The 13,727-nt window shown below is 38.4% G+C and overlaps 1 protein-coding gene across 2 annotated transcripts; it reads right to left on the bottom strand.

Moving 5' to 3' along the window:
• Positions 1-531: 531 nt before the first annotated feature.
• On the bottom strand, positions 532-11,936 carry LOC132132818 (uncharacterized). Of its 2 annotated transcripts, XM_059545345.1 has the most exons (5): positions 11,465-11,936; positions 10,965-11,164; positions 2,667-5,540; positions 2,335-2,409; positions 532-1,393 (listed from the first exon to the last, which is right to left on the bottom strand). In XM_059545345.1, the coding sequence occupies exons 2-5, from the start codon at positions 10,973-10,975 to the stop codon at positions 832-834; spliced, it is 3,522 nt and encodes a 1,173-aa protein (XP_059401328.1). In that variant the 5' UTR covers positions 10,976-11,164; positions 11,465-11,936; the 3' UTR covers positions 532-831. The 2 variants fall into 2 exon arrangements, with proteins under 2 accessions (XP_059401328.1, XP_059401329.1); XM_059545346.1 differs by lacking the exon at positions 10,965-11,164.
• Positions 11,937-13,727: the final 1,791 nt, after the last annotated feature.

The raw sequence follows: 13,727 nt of genomic DNA, 5'->3' as shown, positions 1-13,727 counted from the left end.
GCTTCGCCACGCTCTTGCAACATGTCATTGTTTGACTCTCAAAGACTTTTAAGAAAGCCTGTTAGGCCACAGATTGTTTAGGGCTTTGGAGACCTGAAGTATGCGTCCAGTTTCCTTTGGGAATGCAGGAGGGGAGCTCATTGCTTTCAGACCAACTGCCTGTCTGTCCTTATTGTGTACTAGTACAATCTATTGAATATTATAACACTGTATGCTAACAACAGTTTTGTGTACCAATTTATGATTTACAGTAGTTAATGCTAATATACTGTATGTACTTATACTGTATAAACCTTTGAATATTTGATCATGTGTGGGTAGAATATAGGCTTTATTTGGAAGAAAAGAGGCAAAACACCCATCTTTGTTGCATAACCTTGAATCTGTGATTTATTTAGCTAAAATTCAGCCATTGAAGCTCCATATTTCAGTCCCATCACAGTCCTCCGACTTTTACAGATGTCCATTTGGAATATCAATCAAGGAAGGGATGTGCTATATAGCCTACTCATAATGTCATTTCCTAAAAAAAGCATCTTAAGTGCAAAATCCTTCATAACTAGTCAGGGCAAGCTCCATGTTTGTTGAAACTGTAGAGAAGTAGTAGAATGCATTTTTAAGTAAATGTTGTACAATTTCATTTTCCTAGGAAAATTTGTTTCATAATTTAAATTCTCCTTGGTAGTGCAGTCACAGAATACCATGTTATATTGCTCCATTCCACAAAGTATGTCAGACTTTAGACAGCATTAGGAAAAAAAAGGAGTTGTGACTATGAATACCAGAGGGTTGAGAGTCATGCATGAAAATCAGATACTTGACATTATGTAGTCATTTCATTTGGACTTTGTGTGGTAGCCAGCTGAACAGTTTCCTGTAAAACTTCCTTTTGATTTTAGCCTTGAACAAGCACTGATTCTGAGGGTGAGCCTGAGACTGAATCTGAGACATAATCTGAATTTGAGGCAAAATCTGAGGCATAATCTCAGTCTGGGATTGAATCTGAGATATAATTTGATTTTGAGATTGAATCTGTGGCTGAAACGGAATCTGTGACTGAGATTGAATCTGAGACTGAATCTGAGTTACAACCTGTGGCTGAGCCTGAGTCCGATACTGACTCTGTGGCTGCGGCTGGGTTTGAGACTGAGATTGAGCCTGAATCTGGCATTGAATCTGAGAAATAATCTGAGGCTGACTTTGAGTTTGATTCACAGATTGGCTATGGGTCATAATGTTTGCATTTAGCTGGTGTAATTTGTGATTCTGAATGAGTAAGGTGAGTAAAGGCAGAGATCCTTCATATACTTCTTTCCTCTCTGGGGATAATGGGCACAGACTCTGGAAGAGTTCCTTGAATCTTCTCTCCTGTTGACGGAAGTCATACTCCACACTAGTCCAAAGAGTGAATAAAGAAAGTGGAAAAGAGCCAATGTAGGGGGAACAGAAAAGTGAGCATTTGATTTATAATTGTTCGTGCTTCACAGTAATTTTTTGCCCTTGGAATTACATACATTTACACAATATAGATTATTTATTTTTATCAGTGTTGAAAACAGTTGTGCTGCTGCAAATTTTTTGTGGCAACTGAATTATTTTTAATTAATTATTATTATTATTATTATTATTTTTTTTGCTAAATAGTAAATTCAAAACAACAGCTTTATAAATGTCTTTACTGTCACTGTTAATTTATTTAATGCATCCTTGCCAAATATAAGTATTAATGTCTCAGTGGCAGTGTACACACACATATAGTATATTCATTATCAACAAATATATGTTTCTTTGTGTAATTACAAGCAAAGTCTGTGTTTTTTCTAATATCATTTTCTTTGCCATTGTTTTATCCCACCATCGATATGTTAACAATGATAGAATATAATGACAAAATATTTTAATGAAAAATATTATTAATAAATGTAATTCTTTTTTATTAACCTATGGGCAGTGGGAGAAAATATTAATAATAATAAAAAATGTGTCTATGGGGATGAAATGTGAATCTAATTGTATTGAATTGGTTAAAAAAATAAAGTACTAAAGTTAATGTCTATTAGGCATAGTTAACCCAATACTGAAAATACTGTCATCATTTAATCACATGCCATTCTAAACCTGTATAACTTTCCTTCTTCTGAGGAACACAAATGAAGATAAAAGACACTGCCTTTTTGAAGCACTGAGACTTTTTTTATCTTCTTTCACTCTCCACAGAAGACATAATCCTTACAGGTTGGGAGCAGCATGAGGTTGAGTAAATGATGACATAATTGTCAATTTTGGGAGAACTACCCCTTTAAAATGGTTGGTAGTCTCTCTGGGTGCTCTCACCTGTAAACAGCACATGCAGTCTTCTGACAGGTGGAACAGTCACTGAAGTCTTGGCCAGTCTGAAAACACTGCCAACTTCAAAAATAGCAGGCAAGGAAAAGGTATTTTAGTATGCCTCACATTCACATCCATAAATGAATTTAGAGTTCATTTATTGCCCTCATTGACCTACGCTTGGAGATAAAACCAAATGTACAGCAAATTAAACTACAACTATACTTTCTTCCTGCACCTCGGCTTTAAAAAATGTCTCACAATTAACTTTAACACATCCAGCTCACCAGTCACACTTGTCTATTATCTGCTAATCTTGGAATAACTCTCTCTCTCACCCTTTGCTGGTTGCATGGCTCATCTCCAGGTCCTGGATGATGTTAAGCAGAGTTGTGATTCTTTCCTTGTTGGACTGCAGACTCGCTTCTACCATCTCTAATCTGTGCTTAGGGTCCCGCGGACTGCCACACTGAGGCGATGCAGGCAGCAACCGGGCCACAGAATCCGGATGGTCATGTGTTATGGAACAGTGTTCACTAGGGATGGGCCTAGCCCCATCAGACTGAGATTCCATCTGTGTCTTTGAGTTCTGGATACTTCCATCTTTCTGTGAGTGTTCTGTAGGCAAAGTGCCTGAGGATCCCAGAAGTGGGTTTTGATTGGAGGCCACATTCAGGCCTCTGTTTTCACTGCACCCTGTTGTGAATTTACAAGCTGGTGCTTGTGGAGGTGCAGAAGAAGGTTTCGGAGGTCGACAAGAGGGAGGTGGTTTGTTTGGAGGATGAAGCGAGTGTTGTGAGCCTTTGATCATTTGACCTTCTGGTTCTGCTGCCTTAATATCAGCCGGTTTCTTTAAATCTGTGTCTCTCCAAAATATATATTCAGTCCTTTTGTGTGTTGTAGCTTGAGGAAAAGACCTAGCGGAAGCGATGGCTAGTAATGAGGACTCAAGAGTGTCATTATTAAGCTGATTCAGGACAGAGCGTCTGAGAACCGTAGGCTCTGTCTGTCTATGTGGCGTTTTTGAAAGAACACCTAAAGCGTGCGAGGCTGATTTGATTGGGCTTGTTTGAGAACATTCTTTGGTGTACGGATGCACCTCCACCTCAGTCTGAGAGGAGGTAAATGCATTTGAGAGGTTCTGATGGTTGACTGTTTGCATCATAAATGTTGCTTTGTGATGGGTTGAGATATTTGGGGCACGTGAAAAAAAGCGAGTGTCATTTTGGCTTTTTGACTCACTATAAAGATGTGACAGTGCGTCTTTATGCACGGATACACTCTGCAGTGATGTTCCACTGGTGTTTGTTCGCTGTGTGGATGTGTGGGAAGCTTCCTTGTGTGTGCTGGTGGGTGAAGGAGTGCCGTTGTGTATCGATGCGTGACGTGGTTCTCTGTGAGGCCCTGAGAGTTTAGGTGTGTGTGTCACCAGTGCAAAATGCGAATGTGAATCACAGGGTGTAGATTCTGACTCCGTGTCAGCATAGATTTTCGTCCTGCTTTGAGTTTTAATGCCGAAATTTGTTTGTGAGCACATTGATGGTTTAGTGTGCGTGTCAGGCATGGACTCTAATCCACTAGGGAATTGAACCTGTCTGTGAATTTTTGAAGCAGTGGAGGATATGACACCTTCATTCACACAACTCTGCACTATATACTGATGTTTAATGTTTGAATGTAAATGAAAACAAGAAGGGGATTTTGTCTGATTTAAACGTGAGCATTTCAAAAGTGCATCACTGCTTTGAAGTTTGGTGTTCTGCAGTGTGCTAGTTTGGGGGAACATTTGTTGTTTCGAAGTAGTTTGCAAAGATTTGATGTGTGTTTTATTTTGTGGCTGGGGAGACTCTGAGTGTGTAGGTTTAACTTGGTTTACTTGAGTTGGTTGTTTCTCATCAGGGTTTGGCTGGTGAGATGATCTGAAGTGGGTGTTTGTGTATGGTATTCTGGTATTTGTCAACTGTGTGGCATCTGGCTTCTCTGACAGGCTGTTTTTGTGTGTTTGGGGAAGGTTGACAGACACAGGAGATCTGCAGGGACAAGAGTTGTGAGGTTTGTGAGCGTTCAAGTGTGTGTTTACAACCTTTGTTGACCCTCTATAGTCTTTCACGGTAACAGTAAGAGTGTGTGTATTTAGAGCCGATGAGCGACTGGTATGATTAATGTGTGTGTCAGCACTAGATTCCCTCTTGACTGCGTGATGATTACTGAGGTTTGATGCTTCATTCTGCTGAGAAGGCTGCACAGATAATGGCCATTCCTTGTTTATATTCATGTTGAGATAAGAATGAAGGTTAGTGCTCATGGGGTGCTGGTCTGACTGTGTAGCACTGCAGTTGGTGTGCCTTTCTATCTGCGTGTATTCCTGCACATCCTTCCCAGGATAATGAGGGGATGAATGTCTAGACTGGAGTCCCAGAGAACCTACAGTTTTTGGTGGTGTTATCATCCTTATTTGGCTGTAGAGTCCATGAGGCACTGGATTCTGCCTTCCTCCACAAGTGCTGCAGATGGTCTCAGGAGGTCTGTGAGGAGTTGAGTGTGGCGGTAATGTTTTTTTCTGTCTGGTGGAAGACTCCTCTCCTTCACTGATGTCACTGCTGATCCCGCCCATTACCTCAGAGTCAACTATGCTCCCATTGGTGAAGTGACAGTTCCTTCTCGGTTTTAACATGCAATTAGCCACACTTCTCAATGGGGGACTGGTTCTAATTGGACAGTTATGGCACTGCCCCTCTTCCATGATGTTTTCACAAATATCCCTCTCCAGTCCCTCAAAGGTCACACCCTTTTTCATTTTAGTCTCCAGAACTTTTCGTTTAATAATTATACTTTTTGTTTTTTCTTTCCCATTACACTCCTTTTTATCGGCCTTGTTTGGAATGTGGCCATTGGGTGGCATGATCACTTTGTTTTCTGATTGACTATTACAAGCGTCCACATGTTTGCCGTTCAGCTGTAGTTGGTTGTTTCTCATTGCAGGTGATGTCTGCACACCGACATTACAGTGATGAGACAGTGATGAGAGTGTGAGGGCCGCCATACTACTGGTCCCACTTGTGATGGCCCTCCAAATGCGTGTCCCCAAAAGTGCGGGCTCTCCAAGAACTGGCACTGGAGTGGTGTGATCAGCTGCTCGTCTACCCATTTCAAGTATAACTGGTCCAGGCAGACTTGAGTAGAAATCAATGCATTTGACCACTATGGAACACCTGAGGTGGAAAGAAAAGGAGAACTATTGGAATTAAATAGACCTAAAAAGACAGGCAAAAGGTGAATAGTTTTTTATTATCCATTTTGTTTGGGGGGGGGGGGGGGTACAGAAAAAATACAGAAAAATCTGTATTTATTTTTTTAATTAGTTTGTTTGTTTTTATGTCTAAAAAGCTTCTTCATAAAAGCTTTGAGGTTGTATGTAACAGGATTGAATATTAGTGCAGATGTGAAAAATAATGGCCTTAACTAGAAAATATTATTGTTCTTTGTTTCATGTTGGACCTTAACCCAATTGAGATGGTTTAGGGGTGAGCTGGACCGCAGACAGAAGGCAAAAGGGCCAAAAAATGCTAAGCATCTCTCGGGGAACTCCTTCAAGACTGTTGGAAGACCATTTCAGGTGACTACCTCTTGAAGCTCATCAAGAGAATGCCAAGAGTGTGTTTTTCACTGAGATTGCAAGATGGTGAGGTGCTCTAAGTTGACTGAAACTCTGCAACAGCAGTTGTCAAAATGAAGGCCAAAGGGTTGACCCTTTCAGCTACTGCAAGAAAAGTTGGTCATTCCAAATCTGTGATTTCTTGAATATTAAATTTTTACATTGACTCTAATTCATTCAAATCCCCTTAAAATGCTGATCGCCCATGAAAGACAAATGCACGAGAAGATAGGATAGTGAGAAGACTCTCAACGCTTAAGATAAGTCAGACTGAAAGCACACTCTGCAGTGACGGAGCCTCTTATCATCAGAAAGAATCAAAAGGCTAGACTCACATTTGCTGAGGAGCATGTTATGTGGACAAAGCAGAACAGGTCCAAAATTCACTTTTGTGATGAGAGCAAGTTTAATTTATTTGGTCCAATGGGAATCATTATGTTCGACGTCAATATGCAATATGGTTAAAGCAGTTCCTTGAAGCCAAGAAAATAGAGTCCTGATGTAAACCCAGCTGAATATATAAGGAGAAATATCCTTGGAAAATCCTTATGGCTAAGACACACTACAGTTACCAAACTATGGAAGAGAGTGGATGAAGAGTGGACTAAGATCACACCAACGTACAAGTGCATCTCAATAAATTAGAATGTCGTGGAAAAGTTAATTTATTTCAGTAATTCAATTGTAGTTGTGAAACTTGTGTATTAAATAAATTCAATGAACACAGACCGATGTAGTCTGTAGTCATTGGTTCTTGTGTTGATTTTGGCTCACATTTAACAAAAAAAAAACAAATTCACTATCTCAACAAATTAGAATACTTTATAAAACTAATAAGAAAAATAAATTGAATAGTTGGCCTTCTGGAAATGATGTTAATTTACTGTACATGTACTCAATACTTGGTAGGGGCTCCTTTTGCTTTTATTACTGCTTCAATTCAGCGTGGCATAGAGGTGATCAGTTTGTGGCACTGCTGAGGTGGTATGGAAGCCCAGGTTTCTTTGACAGTGGCCTTCAGCTCATCTGCATTGTATGGTCTCTTGTGTCTCATTTTCCTCTTGACAGTAGACCATAGATTCTCACTGGTGTTCAGGTCTGGTGAGTTTGCTGGCCAGTCAAGCACACAAACACCATGTTCATTTAACCAACCTTTGGTGCTTTTGGCAGTGTGGGCAGGTGTCAAATCCTGCTGGAAAATTCAATCAGCATCTTCAAAAAGCTGGTCAGCAGAAGGAAGCATGAAGTGCTCCAAAATTTCTTGCTATACTGGTGCAGTGAATTTGGTTTTCAAAAAAACACAATGGACCAACACCAGCAGATGACATTGCAACCCAAATCATCACAGACTGTGGAAACTTAACACTGGACTTCAAGAAACTTGGGCTATGAGCTTCTCCACCCTTCCTCCAGACTCTAGGACCTTGGTTTTCAAATGAAATACAAAACTTGCTCTCATCTAAAAAGAGGACTTTGAACCACTGGGCAACAGTCCAGTTCTTCTTCTCTTTATAGCCCAGCTAAGATACCTCTGACGTTGTCTGTGGTTCAGGAGTGGCTTAACAAGAGGAAACCAAATTCCTTGACATGTCTGTATGCCTTGACTCAAGCCTCAGTCCATTCCTTGTGAAGTTCACTCAAATTCTTGAATCGATTTTGCTTGACAATCCTCATAAGGCTGTGGTTCTCTCGGTTGGTTATGCATCATTTTCTTTCACACTTTTCCATCCACTCAACTTTCTGTTAACAAGCTTGAATACAGCACATGAGTGAATAGCCAGCTTATTTTGCAATGAATGTTTGTGGCTTACCCTCCTTGTGAAGGGTGTTAATGATTGTCTTCTGGACAACTGTCAGATCAGCAGTCTTCCCCATGATTGTGTAGCTAAAGGCGGGCGTACACGGTGTGATTTTTGCTGTCGTACGAGTTTGCATGCAATTTTTTTCAATCGTGTGGAAATCGTGTATGCTCATATGGACGCAGCTCGTATCATGTGCGAGGAATTACGATCCGAGCAGAGTGCCTTACGAGCACTTCCCGACCTCCCGATCATTTTTAAACATGTCTAAAAAGTTTGTGAGCTATCGGTTTTAATTCGTGATGTGTGCGGTTGAAGGAGCTGATTTGTTGATCTATCTGGAGTTGACCAATCACAAACTAAGAAAACCACAGAAGAAGAAAGACGAAGACAGCAGCGCCAGGGCGAATGTGCACTATTGACCAGGAGGATAAACTCGCTGAACTCTGGCAGGAACAGCGAGTGCTTTATGAGGTTTCTAGCAGCGTGTGTACCATGCGTTCTAATTATCTCTCTCGCACGTGCTCTCGCTCGCTCGCTCGCGCTCTCTCTCTCTCTCTCTCTCTCTCTCTCACACACACACACACACACACACACACACACACACGCATATGTAGTTTACGGGGACTCTACATAGATATAACGGTTTTTATTATATCCCCATACACTACCTCTATCCATCATGGGAAAATGCATGTTTAAATTTTTAATTAAACACCGTTTAGTATTTTTTAAGCCATTACGAGGGTACAGGAAGTGTCCTCATAAACCATGTTTGTAATTCTAATAAAAGCACATTGTAATAGCCACGTCATTATAGACATTTGTGTCCCCATAAACCATAACACACACACACACATGCACGCCCACACACATACACACACACACACACTAGGGTGACCAGACGTCCCGGTTTTAGTAATGTGTCGTATTTTGGGGGGGGAATACATAGTACAAACAATATATTTAAATTAACTTAGTTTAGTCAGTGTATTTTTTTTATTATTTTTTACAATTTAATTTGCATTACACACTTATCAGAGCCAAATCCATCACCTATTGCGACTAAGTCCAGTAGTCTGTAAATTATATCATTAGTCAGCCATGGGGACACACATTCATGTAGCACAAATGTTACTCTTTTCTGACAATGACCCACATACAAAAACTGCAAAGTATCAACCATCTGCTACCGCCTGCAGTTACTTTTGAAATGAATACATTATATCAAGACATTGGATGAAAATGAAAAACTGGAATGCAATCTATTATGAGACGTGTGAAAAGAAAAAAAAAAGATAGAAAGACAAAAAAAAGAAAAAAAAAACTCATGTAATACTTCAGAGACGATATTTCTGTTTCAGAGCACAAGACCTGATAATAGAATTTGCAAAAAGACCTTCCTGCCTAAACTGGATGAATCCAATTTGGAAAGAGTAAGCAAAAGATGAGAGAGAACAAAGTGAAATCAAAGAGAAAGATAGAGAGAGAGAGAGTACAAGTGTGCAGTAACATATTTATATTGCATAACTTCTGATCTTATTATGCACACACAAAAAAAAAAAAATAATAATAATAATAAATAAAAATAACAATAATGATGATAATACTACTACGTACAGTTTTCAGGAATATAGAAACTGCGGTCTGTTTGCTCTGAGTTAAACTGTGTCAACATGAGTGTGTGTGTGCGTGTGACTAATTAAATATTTCACACTGACAAACGTTTTGTTCTGCTCTGACCTGACTTTCTCTTCTTTCCACTGCTACACCTGGCCCCTGCCAGCCAGGCTCGGCTGCCCTCTCTCTCATTCAGCCCACCTTGGGCACCTTGATAATTTGCCTGACAAAGAGGGTGTTAATCAGCGACTGACAGTAAATTTTCTAATGAGCCCCTCTAATAAGTGGATATTTTGAAAATGTGTGCATGCGTAACAATTTGCGTACATTTAAGGGACCAGATGTCCCCAAAAGGATAGTACAAACTGAAATCATCTATATTGTGGGTTCCCGTTTATGTGGAATTATGCTAAATAACATATTAAATAATGTATTATATGTAAAGCAAAAACAGAGAAAAAATATTGCACACAAAACTTACTGTCTGCACACTTAATAAAATATTTTCCACTATATATATGTGTGTGTGTGTGTGTGTGTGAATAAACAGAGCTGGATAGTAACTGATTACATGTTATCTGGATTACATAATCAGATTCTAAAAAATAAGTACTTGTAATTAAATTAACTTTTTAAAATACAGTTACTTATTTATTAAGTACATGATTACATATTATTCACACAGTAGCAATACATTATTAATCATCTTTTTGATTCTCCTTAATTCCTCTTTTTCATCTTTTAAGTGTTCCTTGTGTTTAATATCCTATCGCTGAACCGGATATGATCCAGTTTTGTGGATATTCACACAAAGACCAATCATTAGTCAGGTGGCTATACATCATTTGACCACTGGATTTACAAAAACCATTTCAGGTATTTTAACATAGCATAAACTACTGATAAACACATTAATGTTTATCTGAGTTATCACTCAGTAGGTTATTTAACCATCTATTATATAGTCTTTGTAAAGCTTTTCAAGCTTTTTTTCTTTCAGAAATTCACATTATTTCTTATTTGATTTATGTAATTTGTTATTTTAAAATGATTTACTTTAACATTAAATTTAATTAATTTAAATTAATTAACTTTTCACAAACTCACAACAAACTGATAAATGTTAGGTCAAAAGTAATAAAAAAAAAGTAGTCTGATTACCTGAAATGTGTTATGTAATGGATTACGTTGCTAACTACAATTTTTGTCATTTGGAATCAGTAACTTCTAATACAATTTGTAAATAATCTACCCAGCTGTGTATTTTGTCCAACAAAAATATTTATATTACATATATATTTTTAACATTTGTCGTCACTCATTTTTCACAGGGTTTGTGAGAGGTTTATGGCATGATATGATTGAAAATATGATTAACTGGGGATAAAACAATATAAGGTCAATGGAAATCCCACTCCATGATAGAAAAACAAACATTGCCGTATGTGTTTTTGCAATATATCATCAAGACATGAATAAATAGAAATAATCATGGTACTTTGAAATTTGCAATAAACATTGCAACTACTGTGACTGTGAGTCACTTTCCAATCATCACTTACTGTTTTGCCATGCATCACATTTCCAGCGAACACACACATTCCCTCAGCCCCCAGCCTTGAATGTGCAAACATTTCTGATCATCTTGTTGTCCATTCCCCCAAGCATCTCTCTTTCTTGATGTTCTGTTGTGGATGTCAAGCTGACCCCTCTGGGTGGCACCAGGCTGTGGCACCACACATGACAACAGCCTGAAGTCAGTCTAGGAAAGATTGTAGTCTATGAAGCACAAGACTCACAGTCTTTCCTTCAGATATCACAACAATCATGCTGCCTTTTATTGCAGATAAACACAAAAAGCAAAGGAATGGAATCAGGAAATGTTGCGAGCCATATTCAAACTTGCATCATTTACATGAGCACCACAGCTCATGTGCTAACTGCTAGGCCAAGGCTCTTGCACAGCGACTAACCAATTTGAATCAGTTACATTTTGCAGAAATGACGAGATATAGACCAAAATGCAAAACAATAGACTTTTATTTTGTACATAATCACCTACCTTCAGTTACATCCTGAGACTCAAACTCCAAAGATTCCTGCCATGTTGCAGGTATTTTTCTATAGGTTTGAGTATCCACAAAAGGTCTTGTTGTCCAGTAAGTGGGTGCAGTGAGGATACTCTAAGATGACTCAAATCCGCACATGAGCATGTGTTCAAACAACACTTGCCTTGACAGTCACTCCTCTAGCTCTCCACAGACAGTAATCATCCTCCCTCAGAGGCTGATTGGAGGCTGTTTGCTTCTCTCCAGAGGCGTCTGCTTTTCATTTGTTTTGATTTGCTCTCACCTTCACTTGCTGAGGCAGCAAGCACAAAGATGCATTGATCAGTGTCCTCAGCCTTGCGCACTCTCTCTTTAACTCTCTCTCTCTCTCTTTGAGTCACTCTTCCTTTCTGTCCGTCACCCTATCTCTCTGTCTCACCCTCTTTCACAAATGCATATCCAGTGCTGGGTCAAAGGCATCCTAAATTCAGCCGAAATTAGGCAGGGTGGGGGAGAGAAGAGAGATAGAAAGGGAGAGATTGAGAAACAGAGGTTCTACATGCCAAGGGATTGTGTGAAAATTACCAACATTATAGAAAAACAGATTGATGGGTGTAGTAATAGGAAGTTAAAATTAATCCTGTCCTGTCCACTGAGTAATAATATGTGAATCACTATTATTTGCTATATAATTGCTATAAGAAAGGGAATGGGTAAAAAAGACAAATTACATTTAAAATAAAATGCTATTTTGGGAATAATCACATTTCCTCAGATGTAATATGCACTTATCTTATATACATATCTTATATGTATGTTATATACATTGAAAAGTTAGCTTAGACTTTTTTTTGTAACAAAATAAGTAAATTCCCATTTCACTGGTCTCATGATAACAAAATAAATAAATAAACAAAGTGAAAAGGATGTTTGCATCAACAAGAACATTGTCATTTTGCCAAATATATGTAATAAAATAATCTACATGTCTTTTTTTTAATTTATAGTTTATTTAAAATTATTATAAATAACTGTAATTGTATCTGTTTAGCAATGTTTTTTATTTTTATTTTATTTTTTACTTTGTTCAGATTTCCAAAGCTCAACACTAGATGTCAGACTTTAACAACCATATGATCATGGACTACAATGTAATTCAGTAAAATCCCAATAAATATATTTTTTTTCCCCAAAGATTATGTTATGTTTCAGAAAACTAAAATCTAGAATATTAAATTTTTTTTAAAAACTATTCATACAATTTATGATATTATTATTATTATTTATCATCATCATCATCATCAGTATTATTATTATTATTATTATTATAATTACTAAAGGTAAACATATTATGATATAGTACAGAGGTTTATATACAAACATATTTAATACAAACATGTAAAATCATTATTGCAGTTAGATTTTCTCATGGTACCGTAAATGGTTAATACAGCATAAGTTCATGTGATTCATTAACCTTTCTCTGAGCAACCAGTTAGAAGTCATATAAATGATAACTTAAAACTAATGTAGAAAGAGCACAGATCAGTGAAGTTGTCTTTCATTGGGGAATGAACATTCATAAGATCAACATGCTGAAAGGGATGGTTCACTTTAAAACTAAATTTTGGTATGTTTTAGCTTACCTCAATGGCATCCAAGATGTAGGTGTCTTTGTTTCCACAGTAGTTTCAATCTTTATATTTTTAGGTCCAACCGTTCTTGTCTGTGACTCATATAATGGAAGTCTATGGTCACCACCTCAAAGAGCATGCACAGAGAAGTCCAAATTAAACAATTCCCCATCGTGAGTACACAGTGTATGACGTGTGCGCGCGTCCTGGCTTAGTCTGCGCAAGCGCCGGAAAGCGCCGGAAGTGATCTCTCGTGAGTGTACTTAAATGAATCACCACACAACCCTTCAGAAGAGGACGTGGTATGGAAAATAGATGGATATAATAATATCAAATAGTGTACTGATATTTTAATATTTGAAAGAGAACAAACAAACAATTTGTTGGGAAGTCGTGGCCTAATGGTTAGAGCGTCGGACTCCCAATCGAAAGGTTGTGAGTTCGAGTCCTGGGCTGGCAGGAATTGTGGGTGGGGGGAGTGCATGTACAGTTCTCTCTCCACCTTTAATACCACAACTTAGGTGCCCTTGAGCAAGGCATTGAACCCCCAACTGCTCCCCGGGCGCCGGAGCATAATTGGCTGTCCACTGCTCCGGGTGTGTGCTCACAGTGTGTGTGTGTGTGCATTTTGGATGGGTTAAAT

The sequence above is a fragment of the Carassius carassius genome, chromosome 49 (genome assembly GCF_963082965.1).
Source record: "Carassius carassius chromosome 49, fCarCar2.1, whole genome shotgun sequence".
Lineage (NCBI taxonomy): Eukaryota > Metazoa > Chordata > Actinopteri > Cypriniformes > Cyprinidae > Carassius > Carassius carassius.
This window is presented reverse-complemented; position numbering and strand designations above follow the sequence as displayed.

Bases quoted from the DNA above. Each gene is read 5' to 3' on its own strand.
- LOC132132818 (XM_059545345.1), bottom strand. The intron at 2,410-2,666 runs GTGAGAGAGAGA...CTATTTTTGAAG, and splicing joins AGCCATGCAACCAGCAAAGG to TTGGCAGTGTTTTCAGACTG. The intron at 1,394-2,334 runs GTGAGAGCACCC...TCTTTGGACTAG, and splicing joins ACTGCATGTGCTGTTTACAG to TGTGGAGTATGACTTCCGTC.